The sequence below is a fragment of the Xenopus tropicalis genome, chromosome 1 (genome assembly GCF_000004195.4).
Source record: "Xenopus tropicalis strain Nigerian chromosome 1, UCB_Xtro_10.0, whole genome shotgun sequence".
Taxonomy (NCBI): Eukaryota; Metazoa; Chordata; class Amphibia; order Anura; family Pipidae; genus Xenopus; species Xenopus tropicalis.
In genome coordinates, this window is record NC_030677.2 from 4422166 (window position 1) to 4449256 (window position 27091).

The following is a 27091-nucleotide window of genomic DNA, read 5'->3' on the forward strand; positions in this document are numbered from 1 at the left end:
CACCAGGTAACTGTGGTTCAAGGTAAGAAAAAGTGGGCGGAGCCACCAACAGCCAATCAGAGTTTACCTATTGACTTTCAATTGGGAAATCCAACCTGCTGCCATTCTCACAGTACTAACACCAGGGTCCCCAAACTTTTCACAGTTGGTCACTAGGGGACTGCAATTTTAGTTTGTAAAAGTGGGCGGTGCCACCAACAACCAATCAGATTTCACCTATTGATTTTTATTGGTTTGTTGCCAGGGTTCCCAAACTTTGCATAGTCAGACACTGGGTTACTATGCATTTAAGATTTTTTTTGTAAGTGGGTGGACACACCAACAGCTAATCAGATTTTACCTATTGACTCTAATTGGGGAAATTCAACCTGCTGCCATTCTGACAGTACTAACACCAGGGTCCCCAAACTTTTCACAGTTGGTCACTAGAGGATTACAGTTTTAGTTTTGAAAAAGTGGGCGGGGCCACCAACAGCCAATCAGATTTCACCTATGGAATTTTATTGGTTTGATGCCAGAGTTCGCAAACTTTGCACAGTCAGTCACTGCGTGACTTTGTACTCAAGGTTAGAAAAAGTGGGCAGGGCCGCCAAAAGCCAATCACATTTCTTTCATTGTTTTCAGTGGGAAAATTTTAACTGCTGCCATTCTCACATGTTTAATGTCAGGGTCCCCAAACTTTGCACAGTTTGTCACTAGGTGACTATGTTTCAAGTTTAGAAAAGTGGGTGGGGCCAACAACAACCAATTAGATTTCACCTATAGACTTCATATGTTTAAATTTAAACTGCGGCCATTCTTTAAATATTAATACTAAGGTCTCCAAACTTTGCAGAGCTAGTCACCTGGTAACTGCAGTTCAGAGTTAGAAAAAGTGGGTGGAGCCAACGACAGCCAATCAGATTTTACCTATTGATTTTCAATGGGAAATTCAACCTGCTGCCATTCTCACAGTATTAACACCAGGGTCACTAGGGAACTGCATTTTTAGGTTTTAAAAAGTGGGTGGAGCCACCAACAGCCAATCAGACTTCACCTATTGATTTTTTTTGGTTTATATTTAAAATGTTGCTTTGCTCACACTATTTATGTCAGGGTTCCTAAACAAGTGGGAGGAGCCATCAACAGCCAATCCATTTCCACCCATTAGATTTCCTTGGTTTATATTTAAACTGATGCCATTATTTAAATATTAATTCCAGGGTTGTTAAAGTTTCCAGAGTTAGTCATTGGGTATTTGCCATTCAAAGTTAGAAAAAAGTGGGCGGAGCCACCAACATCCATTAACATTTCACCTATTTACTTTCAATGGTGAAGTGTAAAATGCTGTCAGCCTCACAATGAATGCCCCAAAATTTGCAAAGTTGGTCACTGGGGGACTGCAGTTCAAAAATAGGAAAAGTAGGTTGGGCCACTAACAGCCAATCAGATTTCATCCATTGAATTTTATTGGTTTAAATTTAAAATGCTGTCATTCTCAAACTATTTATGCCAGGGTGCCCACTGTTTGTCACTGGGTGACTTCGACTCAAGGTTAGAAAAAGTGGGTGGAACCACCAATCACAATTCACCTATTGACTTTTATTGGTGTAATTGCTGCCGTTCTTTAACTATTAATCCTAGAGTCCCTAAACTTCGCAGAGTTAGTCACTGGGTAACTGCAGTTCCAGGTTAGAAAAAGGGGGTGGAGCCACCAACCGCCAATCAGATGTTGTTGACTTTCAGTGGGGAAATTTAAGTTGCTGCCATTCAGACACTATTAAAACCAGGGTCCCCAAACTTTGCACAGTGGTTTTTACTGTATAACTGGGGTCCATGGTCAGAGAAAGTGGGCAGAGCCCATTCAGTGACTTCATGTTTTTCAACCCAACATGAAGGTTGTTCTCAAACTTCCCTTTCTAGTTTATCTTGTCATCTAGATCCAAATGAAAAAAACATGAACAAATTAAAATGTGGAACTAAAATGAAAAAGCACGAAAACTCCGAATTTTGGTGGTTTTTAAATTTTTCCATTAATCTTGTGGACTTAAAAATGAAAGAAAACCCCCAAAAACTCTCATTGACTTCTACATGACCTCAACAACTTCTTGATGGTGACGTTTTGTTTTTTGCGGTTTATATGCTAAGAAAGTATGAAAAAGAAATGAGTTAGCAAACGTTTTAGTGCAAAAAAACACTAATCATGAAAAAAAAAATACAAACATTTGTAAATGCCATTTTATGTCTATATATAGGGATCAACCTCTATTTGGGACAAATTGATTAATTTAAAATGTACAGTATGCATCAGTACTACAAGTAGCCACAAATACTAGCCATGATGAGCTTGTCTAGGAATGACACTTGCACTACATGTAGACTGTTCAAAGCAGATTTCCTTAATTTTGCATTCTAAAATATTACATGAATAGTAGATGAATAGTAGTAGGAGTCAATATTTATTGGTTTTACCAGACCTTGCTTATGTTCTTTTTTATAAACTTAGCAGATAATATTAACATATGTAACAATAGCATATGTGACAATATAAATTTGTGGCCTGATGTTCTCCTAAATGGGATTTTAATATGTATTGTATGTAACCATTGTGTATTTTGCATAATGGAACTGGTAATAAATCAATAACTACCTGGAGTTATGTTCAAATAAACAAGATTTTGTGTTTAATTCAGGTCTAAACATAATTACATAACATTTGGGCAGAAATATACAGGCTAAAAGGCCCGCGCTTGAGGTGAGTATGGCAAATATCTCCACACACACAGTGTTTTTGCCTTTGGTGCTCAGATAGGCCGGGATCATTGTGATCCAAACACTGCAGAAGAGCAGCATGCTGAAAGTGATGTACTTGGCCTCATTAAAACTGTCCGGTAAGCTCCGAGCTAAAAATGCTAAAACAAAACTAACAGCTGCCAGAAGCCCCATATACCCAATAACTGAGTAAAAGCCAATAGCTGAGCCCTCATTGCACTGAATGATGATGGTTCCAGGGGAAGTGTGAATGTCCAGTTCCTGAAAGGGAGGAGAAATGGCCAACCAAGTCATGCAGATGATTATTTGAATGGATGAGCAGAACAAGACTACAGAATTGGACAGTTTGACTCCCAGCCATTTTCTCCATGAGCTCCCTGGCTTGGTGGCTTTGAAAGCAACACAAACCATGATAGTCTTGGCCAGGAGAGAAGAGACAGCTATGGAGAAGGTGATTCCAAAAGTGATGATGCGCAGCATGCAGGTTATATCCACAGGGCGACCGAGGAACAGAAACACACTGAGGAAGCTCAGCTTGATGGAGACAAGGAGGAGGAAGCTCAGGCTCCGGTTGTTGGCTCTCACTATGGGGGAGTCTCGGTAAGAAATGAAGACTCCCAGTATTAACAGAGTTATAAGAAAGAAGAGAACTGAGATTGATGAAAAAATAATAGAAATCACATCATTTGTGTAGGAGAGAAATTGTTCTGTTCTTGCAATACACTGATTCTTATTCTCATTGGGCCATTCCATGTCTGAGCATCTGAAGCAGCTTATGCTGTCTATAAAGATGGAAGATAGTGTACAATAAGAGTATATACATATGGAATATGGTCACCTTTAATCAATTTTGCATTGCTGCTACTTGTGCAAATACTGCAAAATTATCTATGTAGATATCTATGTAGATAGATATGAACAAGACATTTTGTGTATTCTGCAAATAGATTTAGGTTAATGCAATGAGTGAAATACACACACAAATAAAACAAAAATATGACATCTATAAATAATGATTGTACATTAGAGAAATGTTCTATTTAGCCAAAAATGTCAAATAAGATTGAAAAAATGTTTTTGCCATTTAAACAAGAAATTAAATTACTATATTTTAGGACCTTCTGCCATATATATTTTCCATTAATGAATTACTCAGGAGGAAGTTAAAAATAGGACTAGAAGGCATAAAGGCAAGCATAGGTCCAGGACCAGACATTATGCACCCCAGGTATAGAAATTATATTAGCTCTGTGATTGGCAAACCAGTTTGCTGGCATGGTGCCAAGGGATTGGTGAATTGCCGATATGGCACCACTGTTCCACAAGGGATTCTGTTCTCAGCCTGAAAACTATAGTCCTGTTAGTCTGATTTATATATATATATATATATATATATATATATATATATATATGCTTGTGTGTTGATAGCTCTGTGTAGGTGTGTATATAAGTGCACTGGGGGTCCTTTGAAACAGGTTGAACTTGATAGACTTTTATCTTTTTTAATACAAATGCAACTATAGCCAATGAAACTGTACTCTATATATACTATGTGTACCAGTTGAATTGGAGATCTCTCCCTCAGAACATGGGACACAGTCATAACAGCAGGACTGGGCTCCGGGCCTTGGTGCCTTCCTGAAGCCGGGGAGACAGTTGTCTGAGCATTGAGCTCTTGGGATCTAAAATGATGAGAGTTGTAATGTAAAAACCAGTCATCATTATTACACTATTCTAAAGGAGAACTATTTTTAAATAATATTTCTGTAGTGTCAAAAAGAAAAAGTTAAGGCAAATATTCGATCATTTACAGCATTTAGACATTATGCCCCATTCTGAATTTATGCCTCATTTTTTTGAAGCAACCCCCCCCCCCCACCACCCCTCAGAACACCTGGCTCCCTGGTCTGTGTCGGTGGCAGAGCTTACAATCTGGCCATTCCCCCAGAAGCAAAAAGAGGCAGAAAACAAGTTATGGAATGGACACAGGCTGGACTGGGTGCTTATGAAAGCTGCTTATGCACATACAGTATACAATTAAAGCTGGCAAGTCTTTGCACCCTAGCACCATCTAGAGGCAGAATTTAACATTTAAAAAGATGGCGCCTGGACACAGTGAGACAAAATGTGAAAACTTTCTGGCTGCATCTGTGCATTGCCCTGTTTTGAAAAGCTTCTTTCCACTATACCACCACTGTTTTTCATAGATACAGCAAAGTTTGCCATGGTGCCAGGGTGAATGCCAGTTAATAGTGGGGAAAGAAAGATCTGTGATGTCACTATCATGGGATCACCTGGTCTTTAGGCCACTAAGGCACATATGTTCTAACACACCAACATACTGACACACCGCCAGTTACTGGCTTGTAATTTTCCCTGCTAAGGTCCAGGGCTCAATTCAAACTATAGGTGCTTTTTGCATGTATGTTGATAAAAACTCGATTTTTCTGTAATTAATTTTAGGATATAATTTTATAATTGCCTTTATTCTTTGATTACTGAAATAGATAATATACATATATAAATTAAGAAGCAAGATCCTAGTAAGAGCAGGGTCAGTCATCACTAGGCTGATTCTCTAGTCTGGACCTTAATGTCCCAAATATATCTTGACTTTAATCTAATCTTCCAAAATAAAGGACTTAAAGTTCAAACTTTTTTAGCTACAGTACATACATGCAAAAACTAAAAAGCAGCCTTAGTCTGCACTGAACCCTGCAATTTAGCACTGAAAATTTCAAGGCTGAAACTTCAAACTCTACACCAGTGATCCCCAACCAGTGGCTCAGGGGCAACATGTTGCTCCTCAGCCCCTTGGATGTTGCTCCAAGCCAGGTAGTTTTTGAATTCCTGACTTGGGGAAAAGTTTTGGTTGAATAAAAACAAGATTTACTACCAAATAAAGCCCCTGTAAGCTGATAGTGTGCATAGAGGCCCCTAATAGCCAATCTTTTTTTTTTTTTTTCATTTGAAAATTTTTGTTTATTTTTTCTTTTCAAGTAATACAGAACAAAACATTGGGGATAAAGAAAAAAAGGAGAGAAAGGAGGTAAGTAGGAGGGGGGGGGAGTCCATGTGTGGCGATGCAACTTTTTCCCAAATGCCAATCTTAGCCTTTATTTGGCACCTCCATGAACTTTTATGGTGCTATTGTTGCTCCCCACGTCTTTTTACATTTGACTGTGGTTCCTGAGTAAGAAAGGCTGGGGACCCCTGGTCTACACCATCAAATCAAACTTCAGAGTTGCAGAACATATGGATAATGACATTCCCTCTTACCCTCCCCTTGCAACCTGAATGCATTGTTCATATGTGCATTAGCAAGATTCTCTAAGGGTCTGGCAGCTGCTAAATTTTCATATTATTTTAGGGTGGTTTCCTTTGTCTAAGTCATGGTAATAGCGGGATCTACCCTGGCTTTTCTATGGCCATTGCGCTCTCCTTCATTGCCAATGTGATGCCTAGTATACAAAGGGTTACCAATGTATGAGGCATCAAACGTGAGTAGCCCCCCTGAAAACACTATATGTTGGAAAGTAAACAAAAAATTGTCAAATCATGACCTAAATTTAGCATTTTTTTTAAATCAATTAATGAAAGTCATCTGAAAGCTTGCCTTTGGTAGCATCTTGTACTTTATATATGTAAGTATGTGATGTCTATATGTATTGACCCTAAAACAAAATGAGTGCATATCTTGCCATGGCCGTCACTTTGACTGCTGCACAATATGGGCCCTGCTTGTGTTATCTGATTTGTTCCCACTCCAGTTACAATGGGCAGTGTACAACTTTTATTGGAATTGCCCTCAATATAGTAAAAAGTCTGAAATGTGAGTTTGTGTGTTGAGAGTATGTAAAAAAAAAAAAAACCCTAATAAATAACTATATTAGTGTAACTGGTGTGTGTTTGTGTGAGACAATGAAGGGCCCCAGGAAATGATGGGAACTGCCATGTGGCCCCGTATTCCCAGGGGTGATACTGAGGGGCCCGGGAAGTGAGTACAAACAGCAAATGGAGCACATTTTGCACATAACTTGGCCGTATAAAAGCAAAGGCCGCTGGTTTACAGACCTGAAGGACAATGAGATCCAGATAACAGAGAGGGACAGATATACTGTAAGTTCTAGTTGGGACATTTAGAAATAAGTTTAAAATCACTGAAAAATAAATGTATGTAGAATAATTGCATAGAATTACCTGTTTATTCAATATGGGAAAAGCAGTTTATGGGGGGGGGCAACTGAAAGGAAAACATATAAATGTTAGGGAAACAGATTCTTACCTGCCCTTTACTGGTCTTCCATGAAATTTCATCAGGTGACACACGCAGTGCCCGATCTGATTTATTCCATGGGCAGAAACGTCCAACCCAATTCACATCGAGCTCTCCCAATAATTCGATATAACAGTTACACATCACATATTCAAGCTGAAAATTTCTATTTTTATCAAAAGAGGAAGACTGATCCTTGTCTTTCATTGTTACTGATTTTAAGAATTTTTGTAACTATGAAATGCAAAAACGTGTATTTAGTATGAAATTTATTACGGTTATAAATAGGGAGCCTCTGCACCCCATAAATAAAAGGGAGCTTTGTACTTAATCCCTGCCCAGAGGAGGTGTTAATCCAACCCAGGCTCCCCCCACTGTATTTTCTGATGCAGACCATGTGCAATTTATGTCAGGTCTAGATTGACTTCAACTGTGCATGGTGTTGGGGCAAAGATTGCAGTAAAGAGGACCTGAGTGACCCAAGCTGGGGCCTGTACCCCTCACGGTACTGCACTGGAGTGCGGATCAGGAAATGAGAGGAAAGCCTGGTGGAGGGGCCCTGGGTTGAAAGAAGGGTTATTTTCTCTTTTCAGTACAGGGCTTCAGAACTCCTTCTGTATCGTGGTCTTTTTTCTTTTATGATGGATGACCTTGTCTTGTCAACGTGCCACCAAATTGCATGCAACGTCATCAGGGGCTACTCTTGCTGCATGGGCAGATGGGGTTTTAGTTACATAGTTACATATAGTTACATAATTACATAGGGTTGAAAAAAGACCAGAGTCCATCAAGTTCAACCCTTTCCACTAAACCCAGCACACACAACCCACACCTACCAATCTATACACTCACATACATAAACTATATATACAACCACTAGTACTAACTGTAGATATTAGTATCACAATAGCCTTGGATATTCTGATTGATCAAGAACTCATCCAGGCCCCTCTTATAGGCATTAACAGAATCTGCCAATACCCCATCTCTAGTAAGGGCATTTCCCAACCTCACTGCCCTCACCGTGAGGAACCACCTACGCTGCTTCAAATGGAAGCTCCATTCCTCTAATCTAAAGGGGGGGCCTCTGGTGCATTCATTGCTTTTATGGGAAAAAAGAACCCCCCGTATCTGCCTATTTTTTACCATGTTGGACAGCAACTTCCCAGATTGACCTTACCCCTTTAAATATATTTGTTTTTGTCTAATCCAGCTTCAGTGAGGCTTGGTGACTTATAAAAGCCTCAAAAGCTGTCTTTGTTTCCATATAAGAGGATTGGGTGTCCCATTGTATGATCTGATCTTTGTGAGCCCTTTTAACTGAATCATAGAGAGGTGTATATGTTTCCCGATAAGGTTTTCTTGTTTTACTGGCTCTTGAGTACAGCCTTGGAAGTGTCAAAACATATAAAACATATAAACATATTGTTCCCAATAAATGTGATGTTCATCTATTACTGGTGAATGTAAGGGTAGGTTTAGGTGCATAGTAGCGTGATCCACAATCACCAACTGAGGTTTTGAAGACCCTTCGTAACGAATCGCCTGGTACTAGAGTATAATCAGTTTGTGATGAAGTATTATGAACTTGCAAATAAAAGTGTAGTGTCATTCAGTTGGACAGGGACAGCATTGGATAGGGGGGCTTTTATTACCTGGTTTCTGTAACTGGAGATTCTTTTGTTGTTTGGTGGAGATTTGCTACTAAATGAGAAATGCATCATATAAAGGGCACGATACATCATACGAACTGCACTGTACACAAGGGGAGAGTGTAATACATTGTTAAAATTCCCAATATCTGTAATATGTTCTTGCCCGGTGCAGTTGTGGAGAGTTCCAGAATAAATGGTTTTATACAACTCATTCTTATCTTGATCTTCTGACGAACAGAAATGATACTGCATCCAAATATCTTCAAGTACCTTGTCTTCTGGGTAATTGTAAGGGTGAATGTTCTGCAGAAAATGTTCAATTTTAGTTATAATGAAATCACTTGCCTTTTGTATAATTATCAAGCTCCCATTAACAATTCCCATGGTATAATTCAGTGTGTCTCCATTAAGTGGCCAGGTAGAAGTGAAGACCACTGTGTTTTTATCAAGAACATCAATAAGTTGTATTAGTTCTTGTTGAAATGTAGCAGAAAATGTCCCAAAAATAATAGTTACATTGGCTGAAGATTGTTTAATGATTCTCTTCCATTCTTCATAGTAATTGAAATTATTTTTATTCAGCATACTACTTTGTTTCTTCATCTTTATGTCGAATGCAACACATATTCCAAGCCTGGAGAGATGTTTTGTCAGCAGTTGATGTTCTCTGTCTTCACTGTCCTCTTCAGTTCTAATTATCCCAACCCAGGTCCAGCCAAAATAATCCAGAAACTTGGCCAAAGCTGCATAATGGGCGTCACTTTGTAACAGCCGGAAGAAGTACGGGAAGGAGACTCTGTCACTGAGCATTGGGTCTGTAGCTCCATGACTGATCTGTCAATGTAGCGAGAATGTTTAAAGCACATTTAAATCCTACATTTTCTAACCATGTATATTAGTTGGGCACAACTCCCCCACCCAAACTGCACCATTTGTACTACATATATCCCCTCTGATCGCCAGCACTGTGACCAAAAACCCTTATACTGGCCCCATGTTTAGCCAGTGCATGATCTAGCCAAGATGGTGGCAGCCCATTGTTCTGTTTTACCGCCGCAGGGTTTTAAACAAAGAAGCTCCCAGAAGTCTCCTCCAGAGGAGCTGGGCCAGCCCCCTCCTAAGTTATCCCCTCCCCTAATGATGCTGCAGGGGACCCTGCCAATTGGAGCTGCTAGGGTTGGGTTAAGCAGAAGCAGGGTCAGCCTCCCAACCAATCAATCCTAGGGGGTGTGTGAAAGGGGGAAGTTACCAGATGCAGGGTAGAAAAACCAGAGGTTGGGGGGGGGAGAAGGAGCTTTTGGTTCGTCTGGGTGTAACCTCGCTACAGCAGGACACCCTCCCCTGCGGTTCCTTGGGATCCACCCTAGCTGAGGCAGGAAGATTCCCTCCAACTAGATTACCCTAACCCCTGCGGAAGGACTGTTTGCCCCTGGAACCAAGGTAGTGTGTTTCTGTGAAACTACCCAAAAAGGAACTTTGTTTATTTCCATTGGAACTGCCTGGGGAGACTGCCCAGTTAATTGTGGACTGTCTGGGTGGGAAACCTTTGTGTATTGGGGGTTGGGCTAGGAGACTCTGCCTTTGTTCCCTGGAGATTGTGCAGAGGGGGGTTGCCCTGCAGACTTCCTGAAGGAGGATTTGATGTGTTTGGGACTTGTGGACCTTCCATGCGTATTGCCCTTTCCCTGTTTATCTACATTTGGTTGTAATAAACCCCTGTGAAACAACCCTTGTGGCACATGTGGTATTTCCCTGATTGTGCTAGCGGCTCATACGTCATACATTGTGTGACAAGCACCATCACATTTTCCTAAAACAAATACAGTAGCAGGTTTCACCCAACAGCCATTTTCCATCTGACTTCATCAGTGACATTTACATCTGCAAACAGAATAAGTCTGCTGGAAAGTTCATGCAATCAAGAATGCGTACTTCCATTCATTCAACCTCTTTGCAATAACTAAGACCTGGCTTTCTTCTACAGACACTGTCCTACCAGCTGCCCTGTGCTATGGGCAAAAGCTGAACACAACGCAGTGGGTGGGGTAGGATTCCTTCTCTCTCCCTGCTGTACCTTTAAAGTCTTCCACCTGCTCTTTCTGTCATTTTGCTCATTTGAGGTTCACTCTATGATGCTCTCTTCTCCTGCATCACTGGACCTTCTGGACCAACCTTGTCCTTTATGAAACAAGATGGTGGAGTCAACTGACAGAAAACAGCAATTCATATTTTTGAGTGAAACATCGGCAGAATGTATATTTGGCATTAGCCCTTATAATTGGTCTCATGATGTATACAGTTGAATATTTTTTCTTTAAGACCACTGTTACCTTTGGAGTAACTGTAGGCTACTCCTATTCATCATGATGCAAGTGGGTTTATTAAACTAGAATACCTTACAAGCTCAGGTTCATCACGTTGTACTCAGATCCCAACACATATTTGCTCTTGCAGTAGTGTTGGACAGGGTTTCTGATTAGAAAGAAAGTGGCTTCACACAACAGCAAACCATCTCCTGTGTATGTAAAACACCAAGCATTTTTATAGCAATCAAGCTGAATATAATGTTTGTTTCACCTGGGTATAGCCAAACAGACTCAGAATCTGGGCTATGGGCAGAGTTGTTTCTGATGAAAAATCCCCAATAAACCCAGCAATGTTTCTCTTTCCCACACAGGAGTAATTGGGAACCGGCTCCCTGGTACCAGATAATATCTGTAATACGCTCCTCACAGCCTTCCGTGCATCCCCACAGGAGTCGTATATATGGTACCCCAGGGTCAGGTTGGGTAAAAGAATTCGGTCTTTGTTAATGTTCTCAATAGCAAAAAGGAAATCCACATAATGTCTGTAATACTGAGGAGAAGAACTGGAGAAATGAATTGATCAGATCAATATCCAGGGACTTACTATATATACAAATACTTAGAACGTGCATTCTTACTCAGCCATTGGTTTACAATCAAATATTGTTTATTGAGTGCATCAATTAAAATGCAATACATTCTTGTTTTGTCCGTTTTTACCTTGGGACAACAGCAAGTCAGGGGGACTACGGTTGAGATTTTATCTAAGCAAAACAAATTACTAGTGATCAGCAAATACGTGGCATTTTACTTTGCAAAAAGGTTCCCAAACTACTAAAAAACTATGTAAAACCACAAAATGTTTCTGACATGCACTGGAAATATCTGGAAATGAAAATCATATTGCATGTAAGTAGTTTTAGAGATGAAATAGTATCTACATTCTCCATCAATATTGAACCTTCTAGACATCCTTCCACCCAGTTGCTCAGGCCAATAATTGTATAAATCAAGTTGATTAAAAGTGGCTTTTATTTTTCCACTAATCATGCTCTTTAGAGAATACAGCTGTATGTAAAACAAGCAGCAGGGCTTAAAGGGTCTCCCTAAATGGGTGAAGGCTCCAATCCCATTGTCGATGGTGTAATGGTGTGTTACGAGTGGGAGATGGGAAGGTGAGTCCTTGAGGCAGGGGCTGTTATGGGATGGAGCAGGTGAAGACTAGACAGAGTGGGCGTAGACTACACAGGACGGAGCAGGCGTATACTAGACAGGACGGAGCAGGCATAGACAGGACGGAGCGAGCATAGACTAGACAGGACGGAGCAGGCGTAGACAGGATGGAGCGAGCATAGACTAGACAGGACAGAGCGGGCGTAGACTATACAGGACGGAGCGGGTGTAGACTATACAGGACGGAGCAGGCGTAGACAGGACGGAGCGAGCATAGACTAGACAGGACGGAGCAGGTGTAGACAGGACGGAGCAGGCGAAGACTAGACAGGACGGAGCAGGCGTAGACTAGACAGGACGGAGCAGGCGTAGACAGGACAGAGCAGGCGAAGACTAGACAGGACGGAGCAGGCGTAGACAGGACGGAGCAAGCATAGACTAGACAGGACGGAGCAGGCATAGACAGGACAGAGCGAGCATAGACTAGACAGGACGGAGCAGGCATAGACAGGACGGAGCGAGCATAGACTAGACAGGATGGAGCAGGCGTAGACAGGACGGAGTGAGCATAGACTAGACAGGACAGAGCGGGCGTAGACTTTACAGGACGGAGCGGGTGTAGACTAGACAGGACGGAGCAGGCATAGACAGGACGGAGCGAGCATAGACTAGACAGGACTGAGCAGGTGTAGACAGCACGGAGCAGGCGAAGACTAGACAGGACGGAGCAGGCGTAGACTAGACAGGACGGAGCAGGCGTAGACAGGACAGAGCAGGCGTAGACTAGACAGGACGGAGCAGGCATAGACAGGACGGAGCAGGCGAAGACTAGACAGGACGGAGCAGGCGTAGACAGGATGGAGCGAGCATAGACTAGACAGGACAGAGCAGGCATAGACAGGACGGAGCGAGCATAGACTAGACAGGACGGAGCAGGTGTAGACAGCACGGAGCAGGCGAAGACTAGACAGGACGGAGCAGGCGTAGACTAGACAGGACGGAGCAGGCGTAGACTAGACAGGACGGAGCAGGCGTAGACAGGACGGAGCAGGCGTAGACAGGACAGAGCAGGCGTAGACTAGACAGGACGGAGCAGGCGTAGACAGGACGGAGCAGGCGAAGACTAGACAGGACGGAGCAGGCGTAGACTAGACAGGACGGAGCAGGCATAGACAGGACGGAGCAGGCGTAGACAGGACAGAGCAGGCGTAGACTAGACAAGACGGAGCAGGCGTAGACAGGACGGAGCAGGCGAAGACTAGACAGGACGGAGCAGGCGTAGACAGGACGGAGTGAGCATAGACTAGACAGGACGGAGCAGGCATAGACAGGATGGAGCGAGCATAGACTAGACAGGATGGAGCAGGCGTAGACAGGACGGAGTGAGCATTGACTAGACAGGACAGAGCGGGCGTAGACTATACAGGACGGAGCAGGTGTAGACTAGACAGGACGGAGCAGGCATAGACAGGACGGAGCGAGCATAGACTAGACAGGACGGAGCAGGTGTAGACAGCACGGAGCAGGCGAAGACTAGACAGGACGGAGCAGGCGTAGACTAGACAGGACGGAGCAGGTGTAGACAGCACGGAGCAGGCGAAGACTAGACAGGACGGAGCAGGCGTAGACAGGACGGAGCAGGCGAAGACTAGACAGAATGAAGTGGGTGTAGACTAGACAGGACGGAGCAGGCATAGACAGGACGGAGCAAGCATAGACTAGACAGGACTGAGCGAGCATAGACTAGACAGGACGGAGCGGGTGTAGACTAGACAGGACAGAGCGGGCGTAGACTAGACAGGATGGAGTGGGTGTAGACTAGACAGGATGAAGTGGGCATAGACTATACAGGACGGAGTGGGCGTAGACTAGACAGGACAGAGCAGGCGTAGACTAGACAGGATGGAGCAGGCGTAGACTGGATAGGACAGGACAGAGCGGGCATAGACTAGACAGAACAGGACAGAGCAGGCGTAGACTGGATAGGAAAGGACAGAGCAGGCATAGACTATACAGGACGCAACTGGCATAGACTAGACAGGATGGGACAGAGCAGACAATGGGGCCAATTCACTAAAGTGCGATAAAACGTGCGATAAAAATTTTATCGCGTCTTAATTTTCGCGACTTTTCGCACGATTCACTATTAGCACACTTGCGCTATTTTACGCGCAATACTGCTGGCGATATTTTTGTTGCAATAAATAACGTGTGCTGTATTTTCCGCATGCACGCTATTTATCGCATGCGCTAATTGTCGCGACATTACGCACGCGGCAATCGGCAGCATAAAACTGGCGACATTTTGCCCTGGGAGAGCACAGAGTGCTAGAGAGTTGCTGTACAAATGTTTATTTGCAAAAAAAACCCCAAAAAACAATAAAAATCTAAGTAAGAAAAAAAAAGAAGTGCTAGAGATAATAAAATGGGGGGGGGGCATTTAAGAATATTTAGCCAAATACTTAGGGGTCCGTTTGCTAAAGTGGCTTAAATTAAGTGGGAGATTTTAGACACAGAATAAATGGCAAATATGTTATGGGCACTTTATTAAACGGGGACAAATATAATATTGCAATTATTCTGGCAACAAAACATTGGATTGGCAGTTATCCCACTCGCCAGAAAATACCCTACGTACTAATTAGCGCAAGTTTTACTATTCAGCAAAATGGGCTAAAGGCAAAATTGTTGGCAGAATATTTGCAAACATGTAACCCATATAGCATATTGATGTGTTACTGATAAATGTAAGGGTGTAGGGGAAACTACATGGAAGTATAGAATACCATATCAAGGAAGGAAAAATAATGAGACATTAACCAGTTCAAAAGTACAAAAATAAAACAACTTTTATTTTTACAATAAAATGTAAAAAACTTTAAATATAAAAAAATAAAAACTTAGGGCTTGCTGCCCATAAATGAGTCCACTTTCTGCTCCACTCTGGCCAACTGGGCCTTCATGGAGGCAAGGTCCTCTTGTATGGACTGAAGAGTGAGGTCTATCCTGGATGGTGATGTCTGGGTCCCCACTTCTTCGGTCGGAGGACTTGCCTCTTCCCAGTCTTCGGCCAGGGGAGCAGAACTGGCATCGGGTGCCTCAGGTGGCTCGGGGGCCTCGGTGCCTGTGGGGTCTCGGGGGCCTGTGGGGCCTCAGGGGCCTGGAGAGCCTCTGCAGCCTGGGGTGCCTGGGGTTGGGCCTCTTGATGAGGCGCTACATCCAGCTGAAGTTCTGTGAAATAGTATTGCAAGATGTTATTTTGTGTAATATATTATATATATATATACATTCATACACCATCATAAATAACGGGGCCCCTCACAACAACATTTTTTGGGCCTCCCACGCCCCCACTGGCCCCTCCCCCTGTGAACCCTCACATCAATACAAAGGACACACAGACATTGTTAGCCAGGGCCCCCTAAAGCATTCGTGGCCCTTCCCCAAATGACTCTATGGGCCGCTCCCTGCTGCTTCCCCCCTGCTTTAAACTCATTTATGCATATGTATTTGAAAATAGATGTGTATATATATATGTATGTGTATATGGATTTTTTTTTTCAAAATGCCACAACATATTTAAAATTCCCTCTTTATTGTGAACTTTATTGTGTGTGGTTTTTGAAAAAACATGCATATATACATATACAGTATATATAGGAACAGGTCAAAGCAGGCACTCACGTATAACAAAGTAATAATTTGCCTGGGTGCAGTATAAAGTAAGCAAGGACTTGATACAAATACAAATTTATTTTGTTTTTTGCATCTAAGACCTGAGTGTGCAGCATATTCTTTCTAGTTTTGTACACACACATATATATATATATATATATATATAGAATATACATTTCTTCAATTTTTAAAAGTACAATAATTACCTTCCGCTATTTCAGCTATTAATTCGAGACTCCTGAGCTTCATATCCAACCATATCCACTGGAGAGTCCTGAGGTCCATTCAGAGTGGTAATTGAGCTACAACTAAAGAGGCAAAATACAATGGGGCTGATTCACTGAAGTGCGATAACATTTATCGCACGCTTTTTTGCATTAAATAAGTTGCGATAATTAGCACGCGATTCACCATAGTATTATCGCGTGCGTTAAGTCGCCATATCGCATGCGTTAATTTTCACGCGACCACATGCGCTAGTTTTAACGCATGCGTTAATTTTTGCTCTGGAAAGAACACGATCGCATGATTCACAAACACTTAGGCGTGCTAAATATCCCATTGGTCTATGCGAAAATTAACACCTACTACAGGCAGTCGAAAAATTAAAGAAAAGTACAGTAAATGAGTTTTTGCCAATAAAATATGGACTTACAGTGTTATTTATTCAAGTAATTGGATAGAGAACTGGCTGAAGGATAGAGTACACAGAGTGGGGGGAAATGGAACATTTTCTAATTTTCCCAGTGTGGTTAGTGGGTACCGCAGGGGTCAGTCCTTGGGCCTTTGCTTTTTAACTTGTTTATTAATGACCTGGAGGTGGGCATAGACAGTACTGTTTCTATTTTTGCTGATGACACTAAATTGTGCAAAACTATAAGTTCCATGCAGGATGTGCCGCTTTGCAGAGCGATTTGACAAAATTAGATAACTGGGCAGCAAACTGGGAAATGAGGTTCAATGTTGATAAGTGCAAAGTTATGCCCTTTGGTAGAAATAATATAAACGCAAACTATCTACTGAATGGTAGGGATGTAGCGAACTGTTCGCCCTTGAACTAATTCGCGCGAACATCGGGTGTTCGCAAGTCCGCAAATTCGCGAACTTTTGGCGATGTTCGCCATTTGGGTTCGCCTTAGCTGGCGCCAAATTTTGACCTCTCACCCCAGACCAGCAGATACATGTCAGCCAATCAGGCAGCTCTCCCTCCTGGGCCACCCCCCCCCCCTTGGACCACTCCCTTCCATATATAAACCGAAGCCCAGCAGCCATTTTACATTCTGCCTGTGTGTGCTTGAAGAGATAGTGTAGGGAGAGAAGCTGTGATTGATTTGAGGGAGAGTTTAAGTAGGATTTCTGGCTAGTAATCTACTACTGCTCTGTATTTGTGTGGGGATAGGATCTGTGCATTCATTTGAGGGAGAGTTTAAGTAGGATTTCTGGCAAGTAATCTACTTTCTACTGCTCTGTATTTGTGTGGGGATAGGAGCTGTGCATTCATTTCAGGGAGAGTTTAAGTAGGATTTCTGGCAAGTAATCTACTTTCTACTGCTCTGTATTTGTGTGGGGATAGGAGCTGTGCATTCATTTCAGGGAGAGTTTAAGTAGGATTTCTGGCAAGTAATCTACTTTCTACTGCTCTGTATTTGTGTGGGGATAGGAGCTGTGCATTCATTTGAGGGAGAGTTTAAGTAGGATTTCTGGCTAGTAATCTACTTTCTACTGCTCTGTATTTGTGTGGGGATAGGAGCTGTGCATTCATTTGAGGGAGAGTTTAAGTAGGATTTCTGGCTAGTAATCTACTTTCTACTGCTCTGTATTTTTTGTCTAAATAACAATTTGTCTAAATAACAATAATAATTCCGTGTCCAGAAACATCACTTGAGTGACGGTTTTCCCCCAGCAATAATATATTCCGTATCCACTACTGTATACGTTGCCCTTGCAGGCCTTGTTGCCCGGTGTCTGCAACCAAGTGCCACCTAGCTGTGTGAGCTTTTTCACAATTTGTCTAAATAACAATAATAATTCCGTGTCCAGAAACATCACTTGAGTGACGGTTTTCCACCAGCAATAAAATATTCCGTATCCACTACTTTATACGTTGCCCTTGCAGGCCTTGTTGCCCGGTGTCTGCAACCAAGTGCAACCTAGCTGTGTGAGCTTTTTCACAATTTGTCTAAATAACAATAATAATTCCGTGTCCAGAAACATCACCCAAGTTGTTGTTGTTTTGTAAAAATAAAAAAAATGCCAGGCAAAGGCAGGCCGCCACGCAGAGGCACTAGGGGCCGTGCTGCTATGATATCCTGTGGCCCTAGGAAATTGCCCAGTGTTCCGAAGGCACTTACCCTGAACTCCCAAAATGCTGAAGAGGTAGTTGACTGGCTTACACAGCACACCCCATCCTCTACCGTTTCTAACTTTGCCACAACATCCTCATCCTCCTTTGCTATGGGCACCCCACCTACCACTTCCTCCACCACCGCCGCCCCTTCTTCACTGGAGTCAGAGGAGTTATTTACTCATGAGTTTGTTGAAATGAGTGATGCGCAACCATTATTGCCAGAAGAAGATGAAGGAGATGAGGACGTTACACCAGATATAACTCAGGCAGGCAACACAACAGAGATGGACATAAGGTGTGATGAGGTCCCCGCTGCTGCTGCCTTCTGTGAGCTGTCAGAAGAAATTGATGCATCTGAGGAGAATGATGATGAGGAGATTGATGTTTTGTGGGTGCCCACAAGAAGAGAGCAAGAGGAGGATAGTTCAGATGGAGAGACGGAGAGTCAGAGAGGCAGGAGGAGAATAAGACTTAGAAGAAGCAGGGACAGCTCGCGGGGAACAGTAGGGCAACAACATGAATCGGCACCTGTGGTCAGCCAGCCAACGCACCCGCCAGCTTCTACTGTTACCGCTAGAAAGCCCACATCAAAAGGCTCAGCAGTGTGGCATTTTTTTAATGTTTGTGCCTCTGACAAAAGCGCTGTAATTTGCAATGAGTGCAGTCAGAAACTGAGTCTTGGGAAGCCCAACACCCACATAGGTACAACTGCTATGCGAAGGCACATGAACGCCAAACACAAAGCACTATGGGAGCAACACCTCAAAGGCAGCAGCCAAACGCTAAGCCACCCTCCTTCTGCTCCAGCATCTTACTGCTCTACCTCTGCTGTCCTTGACCCATCTCAACCACCCTCCACTCCGCCTTCCACCTTGACCACAAGTTCTTGCTCATCTGCCCCCAGCCAAGTTTCTTTGAGGGCCATGTTTGAGCGTAAAAAGCCAATGCCTCCGAGTCACCCCCTTGCCCGGCGTCTGACAGCTGGCTTGTCTGCGCTCTTAGCCCGCCAGCTTTTACCATACCAGCTGGTGGACTCTGAGGCCTTCCACAAATTTTTAGCAATTGGGACACCGCAGTGGAAGGTACCCAGCCGCAATTTTTTTTCACAGAAGGGAATACCACACCTGTACCAGCATGTGCAGAGCCAAGTCACAGAATCTCTGTCATTTAGTGTTGGGGCAAAGGTCCATATGACTACTGACACATGGTCCTCCAAGCATGGTCAGGGCAGGTATGTCACCTACACTGCCCACTGGGTGAATCTGGTTATAGCTGGGAAGCAGGGAATGCGTGGTTCAACAACAGTGGAGTTGGTGTCACCTCCACGGGTTGCATGCGGGTCTGCCACCACCTCTACTCCTCCTTTGCTCTCTAACTCGTCTTCTAAGTCATCTTCTAACTCGTCTTCTAACTTGGCTTCTTCCTCGGCTTCTTCCTCCTCTGCTGCTGTGTCCTCCACACCTGTGCACCCCCAGCTTCCCATAGGCTATTCGACGTGCCAGGTACGCCGTTGTCATGCTGTCTTGGGCATGACGTGCCTGGAAAGCAAAAACCATACTGGATCTGCACTCCTGTCATCTCTGCACTCACAGGCCGATCGGTGGCTGACCCCACACCAACTGAAAATTGGAAAAGTGGTGTGTGACAACGGAAGCAATCTGTTGGCAGCACTTAGACTGGGCAATTTAACACATGTGCCCTGCATGGCACATGTTTTAAATTTAATAGTCCAACGGTTTGTCTCAAAGTACCCAGGATTGCAGGACATTCTCAGGCAGTCCAGGAAGGTGTCTGGCCATTTCAGACGTTCCTACACAGCCATGGCACGCCTTGCTGACATTCAGCGGCGGCACAACTTGCCAGTCAGGCGTTTAATTTGTGACAGCCAGACTCGCTGGAATTCAACGCTCCTCATGTTTGAACGTCTGCTGCAACAACAAAGAGCCATTAACGAATATCTATTTGAACTGGGTGGTAGGACTGGATCTGCAGAGCTGGGGATTTTTTTCCCCCATTACTGGGTGCTTATGCGTGATGCCTGCAGGCTCATGCGCCCTTTTGATGAGGTCACAAATATGGTTAGTCGCACTGAAGGCACCATCAGCGACCTAGTACCCTTTGTGTTCTTCCTGGTGCGTGCCGTGCGACGAGTGACAGATGAGGCCGTAGACCAGCGTGACCAGGAGCAGGAAGAGCATGATTTCTGGGCGGAATCACCAGAACGTTCCCAGGCACCTGCTGCAACGCAGGGAGAGCTGTCAGAAGTGGAGTCAGAGGAGGAAGGTGGCTTTGTGGAGGCGGAAGACCAACAGGAGCAGGCTTCCCGGGGGGCTTGTGGTCACCTTTTGGGGAGCCCTGGTCTTGTACGTGGCTGGGGGGAGGAGACGGTGGTGGATGAGGACGTAGTCCTTGATAACGAGGAAGGGGAGATGGATACCTCTGCATCCAACCTTGTGAGAATGGGGTCTTTCATGCTGTCATGCCTGTTGAAGGACCCCCGTATCAAGAGGCTTAAGGAGAAGGACCTGTACTGGGTGGCAACGCTACTAGACCCTCGTTACAAGCATAAAGTGGCAGAAATGTTACCAACGTACCACAAGTCCGAAAGGATGCTGCATTTCCAAACCAGCCTGCAAAACATGTTGTACAATGCTTTTAAGGGTGATGTCACTCCACATTCCAGGGGCAGGGCTGCCGGTAATCCTCCCACGAGCACACCTGCAAGGACAATGCACTTTGGCCACTCTGTAACGTCAGACATGCAAAGTTTTTTCAGTCCAAGGCAGCGCCAGAACCCTTCTGGATCCACCCTCAGAGAACACCTTCAGTGCAGCAGGAGGGATTGTAACTGAGAAGAGAACTCGCCTAGGTCACAAAAGTGTGGATTACCTGACCTTTATTAAAATGAATGAGGCATGGATCTCAGAGGGTTACTGCACGCCGGAAGACTTGTTCTGACTGCCCATGCAGCTGTCCTTCTCTGCAAGTCGCTTGACACCACTCACAGCTGTCCTTTAGCGTCCTCCTCCTCCACCGTACAAACTAGGGTGCAAATCCTACTGGTTTGAGGCATGGATCTCAGAGGGTTACTGCACGCCGGAAGACTTGTTCTGACTCCCCATGCAGCTGACCTTCTCTGCACGCCGCATGACTCCACACACAGCTGTCCTTTAGCGTCCTCCTTTTTGAACAGGTAAATCCTGAGTTTTTCTGGCCTCTGTGCTTCAGTGGCTGCGACAAAAAAAACATAATTTTTCAGGAATGTACACATGCCTGATTTTTCAGGGTTCTGCAACAGCGGCAAAATTGTATCTTTTATGGTCACCGCAGGTGATCAATAAAGTAGTCCAAAACTGGGCCCACACTGCAGAATCAGTGTTTTTTTGTTCACTTCACTGACATTGAATTACCTCTGCCTGACCGTGCACGTGCGCACAAGCACGGTGACTGCTAAACACACCACTACAGAAATATTCCCATCGACAGGACGAACATCCTGGAGGTGACAAGCAACTAGTAAAAACTATTATTCGCTCACTTGACGGTATCATTAAAGCTTTTTGCGTTTTTTTTCGTTGCAGTAAACGCGGCGTTTTGTCTTTGTGTGTGAACGGGCCCTAACCTTTACACGACTTGATTGGCATGTAGACGCCGGACGGTTTAAAGCAGTTTATTATACAAGTTTAGGAATGTAGTGTGATTTGTGCCCTTTACAGCACAAAACGCAACGCTGTGTCAAAAACGTATTTTTCAGAGAAATGTTTGCCCTTGATCCCCCTCCTGCATGTCACTGTCCAGATCGTGGCACCCTTTAAACAACTTTAAAATCAGTTTTCTGGCCAGAAATGGCTTTTCTAGGTTTTAAAGTTCGCCTTCCCATTGAAGTCTATGGGGTTCGCAAAGTTCGCGAACGTTCGCACTTTTTGGCGGAAGTTCGCGAACGGGTTCGCGAACTTTTTTTGCGAGGTTCGCTACATCTCTACTGAATGGGAGTGTGTTGGGGGCATCCTTAATGGAGAAGGATCTAGGGGTTTTTGTAGATCACAAGTTGTCTAATGCCAGGCAGTGTCATTCTGTGGCTACTAAAGCAAATAAAGTGCTGTCTTGTATAAAAAAGGGCATTGACTCAAGGGATGAAAACATAATTTTGCCCTTTTATAGGTCCCTGGTAAGGCCTCACCTTGAGTATGCAGTGCAGTTTTGGGCTCCAGTCCTTAAGAAGGATATTAATGAGCTGGAGAGAGTGCAGAGACTGCAACTAAACTGGTTAAGGGGATGGAAGGGTTAAACTATGAGGTGAGACTGTCGAGGTTGGGGTTGTTTTCTCTGGAAAAGAGGCGCTTGCGAGGGGACATGATTACTCTGTACAAGTACATTAGAGGGGATTATAGGCAGTTGGGGGATGTTCTTTTTTCCCATAAAAACAATCAGCGCACCAGAGGCCCCCCCCTTTAGATTAGAGGAACGGAGCTTCCATTTGAAGCAGCATAGGTGGTTTTCACGGTGAGGACAGTGAGGGGGTTGGGGAATGCCCTGCCGGGGGATGTTGGGTAGGGGGTTCCTCATGGTGAGGGCAGTGAGGGGGTTGGGGAATGCCCTGCCGGGGGATGTTGGGTAGGGGGTTCCTCACGGTGAGGGCAGTGAGGTTGTGGAATGCCCTTCCTAGTGATGGGGTAATGGCAGATTCTGTTAATGCCTATAAGAGGGGCCTGGATGAGTTTTTGAACAAGCAGAATATCCAAGGCTATTGGGATACTAATATCTACAGTTAGTATTACTGGTTGTATATATATAGTTTATGTATGTGAGTGTATAGATTGGTTAGTATAGGTTGTGTGCTGGGTTTACTCGGATGGGTTGAACTTGATGGACAATGGTCTTTTTTCAACCCTATGTAACTATGTAACTATGTAACTATAAGTATGTGTCTTTTTACTCAATTTTACTAAAGTCTTGGCATGTATGGAATTTCGCTACTATATTGTTAAATATTTAGTCGCCATAATATACAGTACTATAGAGGTAAATATTTAGTCGCCATAATATACAGTACTATAGCGGTAAATATTTAGTCGCCACAATATACAGTACTATAGCGGTGAATATTTAGTCGGATAATATACAGTACTATAGCGGTGAATATTTAGTCACCATAATATACAGTACTATAGCGGTAAATATTTAGTCGCCATAATATACAGTACTATAGCGGTAAATATTTAGTCGGATAATATACAGTACTGTAGCGGTGAATATTTAGTCGCCATAATATACAGTACTATAGCGGTAAATATTTAGTCGGATAATATACAGTACTATAGCGGTGAGTATTTAGTCGGATAATATACAGTACTATAGCGGTAAATATTTAGTCGGATAATATACAGTACTGTAGCGGTGAATATTTAGTCGCCATAATATACAGTACTATAGCGGTGAATATTTAGTCGGATAATATACAGTACTATAGCGGTAAATATTTAGTCGGATAATATACAGTACTATAGCGGTGAATATTTAGTCGGATAATATACAGTACTATAGCGGTGAATATTTAGTCGGATAATATACAGTACTATAGCGGTAAATATTTAGTCGGATAATATACAGTACTATAGCGGTAAATATTTAGTCGGATAATATACAGTACTATAGCGGTGAATATTTAGTCGGATAATATACAGTACTATAGCGGTGAATATTTAGTCGGATAATATACAGTACTATAGCGGTGAATATTTAGTCGGATAATATACAGTACTATAGCGGTAAATATTTAGTCGGATAATATACAGTACTATAGCGGTGAATATTTAGTCGGATAATATACAGTACTATAGCGGTGAGTATTTAGTCGGATAATATACAGTACTATAGCGGTGAATATTTAGTCGGATAATATACAGTACTATAGCGGTGAATATTTAGTCGGATAATATACAGTACTATAGCGGTGAATATTTAGTCGGATAATATACAGTACTATAGCGGTGAGTATTTAGTCGGATAATATACAGTACTATAGCGGTGAATATTTAGTCGGATAATATACAGTACTATAGCGGTGAATATTTAGTCGGATAATATACAGTACTATAGCGGTGAATATTTAGTCGGATAATATACAGTACTATAGCGGTGAGTATTTAGTCGGATAATATACAGTACTATAGCGGTGAGTATTTAGTCGGGATAATATACAGTACTATAGCGGTGAATATTTAGTCGGATAATATACAGTACTATAGCGGTGAGTATTTAGTCGGGATAATATACAGTACTATAGGGGTGAATATTTAGTCGGATAATATACAGTACTATAGCGGTGAATATTTAGTCGGATAATATACAGTACTATAGCGGTGAATATTTAGTCGGATAATATACAGTACTATAGCGGTGAGTATTTAGTCGGATAATATACAGTACTATAGCGGTGAATATTTAGTCGGATAATATACAGTACTATAGCGGTGAGTATTTAGTTGCCATAATATACAGTACTATAGCGGTGAATATTTAGTCGGGATAATATACAGTACTATAGCGGTGAATATTTAGTCGGATAATATACAGTACTATAGCGGTAAATATTTAGTCGCCACAATACTATTAGCGTTTTGTCGCGACAAATACACTACACGTTATATTTTGGTGAATATTCGCCGTTTGTAATCTTGTGATAGGCGTGACTTGCTGCCATTTTGTGTTAGAGCCTGCAGTGTTTGAGAGAGTGAACATGCCTGGGGTATCAGAGCTACGACTGGTGGAGAGGCGCTACTTCTGCCGCTATCTCCTGCGCTCATCCTATGATAGGCAGCCGCTGGGGATGATAGAGGTCCACGAAAGAAAGAGGGCAATCCTCCACAGAACTGTGCAGTTGTTACCAGTTTCAAGATGGCAGTTGCACAGGCTAATGTCACCCCAACAGGTTTAATAACCCCAGTCAGTCACACAATGAATTAACATGGAACTTTGTCAGATGAAATGAAAAGTCAATTGTCCCCGTTTGTTGGAAAATGCTGCTATACTGCATCTGCATCAACATCCATCCAAAAAAAATCTGTAACTACCCCAAATTTCCCATAAATCCACAACAGATGCCCCATGAAGGCTTTAAGCTTCTCCTAAACTAAACTTGTACCAAATTGTCCAGAAATATATCAATATATATTAACCTTAATTGCTTAAAAAAATCACTGTGGTAGAATTGCTCTGAATGAAAACATGAACCAACCAAAGATCCCCCCGTTTCGGGTTTTTTAGCACTTGCCGAAAAAAAAAGTTGCAACTTTTCCAAGATTTACTATGTGACAATACTGCAAAAAATCCAAATCTAACAATTCTCCAGCTAAAACATGTAGAAGTCACTCTAGAAGTCCTACCCTTCCCCAGAGGATCCCTCTTTTGCTTTGAAACTGTAGAGGTTTTGGATTTTCTGCAACTTTTTCCTGTGCGTAATTTTTTCAGTTTAGACATTTAAGTAAGTGTCAGACATTCGTGGAAATGTGTTTATTTGAATTTTTTGAAAGAAAAAAAATGAGAAATGTTAGAATTATAGTAAATCTGCTCCAAGATGTTTCTGAAATGACCCAAGCAATATGTGTCCCAAATGTACCTGATGTACCTAATGTACACTCACATGATAAATGCCCCCTTGTTCAAATAAAGTTCTGTTCCCTATGAGATCCTACTTACTGGACACACAGGATCCTGCTGGAATTGCCCTCTGGATGGGGGAAATTAACTGCATAGGAATTCATGGTTAGCACCCCTCCGATCATAATGTCTCCTTCCTGTATATATTCATATTCCTCATATGTTTTAATGATCTCCAGGCGACAGGCAGGATTGGGGGGCTGCACATTAGGTCTGCAGGGTCCCACATACAGGGCTGTCAGATATATCAGCAGTATAAAGGGATTATATGCAGCTCCACTCATTATAGGGATAAAGTCTAACCCAGTACCAGGCAGAGGGTCCGAGGTCTCCCCCAGTAACAGTCAGTGGCACAGAGAGACACAGGGGCCCCAGGGTTGGGCTGTGTGTGTAGAACAGAGTAAGGGGCCCGGCTCATCCAACCCTCATTTTATAGAGAGCAGAGAGAGGATTTGCCCCAGTAACAGTCAGTGGCACAGAGAGACACAGGGGCCCCAGGGTTGGGCTGTGTGTGTAGAACAGAGTAAGGGGCCCGGCTCATCCAACCCTCATTTTATAGAGAGCAGAGAGAGGATTTGCCCCAGTAACAGTCAGTGGCACAGAGAGACACAGGGGCCCCAGGGTTGGGCTGTGTGTGTAGAACAGAGTAAGGGGCCCGGCTCATCCAACCCTCATTTTATAGAGAGCAGAGAGAGGATTTGCCCCAGTAACAGTCAGTAGCACAGAGAGACACAGGGGCCCCAGGGTTGGGCTGTGTGTGTAGAACAGAGTAAGGGGCCCGGCTCATCCAACCCTCATTTTATAGAGAGCAGAGAGAGGATTTGCCCCAGTAACAGTCAGTGGCACAGAGAGACACAGGGGCCCCAGGGTTGGGCTGTGTGTGTAGAACAGAGTAAGGGGCCCGGCTCATCCAACCCTCATTTTATAGAGAGCAGAGAGAGGATTTGCCCCAGTAACAGTCAGTGGCACAGAGAGACACAGGGGCCCCAGGGTTGGGCTGTGTGTGTAGAACAGAGTAAGGGGCCCGGCTCATCCAACCCTCATTTTATAGAGAGCAGAGAGAGGATTTGCCCCAGTAACAGTCAGTAGCACAGAGAGACACAGGGGCCCCAGGGTTGGGCTGTGTGTGTAGAACAGAGTAAGGGGCCCGGCTCATCCAACCCTCATTTTATAGAGAGCAGAGAGAGGATTTGCCCCAGTAACAGTCAGTAGCACAGAGAGACACAGGGGCCCCAGGGTTGGGCTGTGT

At 43.4% G+C, this 27091-nt stretch overlaps 1 protein-coding gene across 1 annotated transcript; it reads right to left on the reverse strand.

Annotated features, from left to right (window-relative positions):
- Window positions 1–2625: 2625 nt before the first annotated feature.
- LOC101732289 (vomeronasal type-2 receptor 116-like) lies at window positions 2626–26126 on the reverse strand. The gene is made up of 5 exons (XM_031895170.1): window positions 25882–26126; window positions 11260–11551; window positions 8683–9516; window positions 4310–4433; window positions 2626–3533 (listed from the first exon to the last, which is right to left on the reverse strand). Exons 1-5 carry the CDS (start codon window positions 26124–26126, stop codon window positions 2626–2628), a joined length of 2403 nt encoding a protein of 800 aa, XP_031751030.1.
- Window positions 26127–27091: the final 965 nt, after the last annotated feature.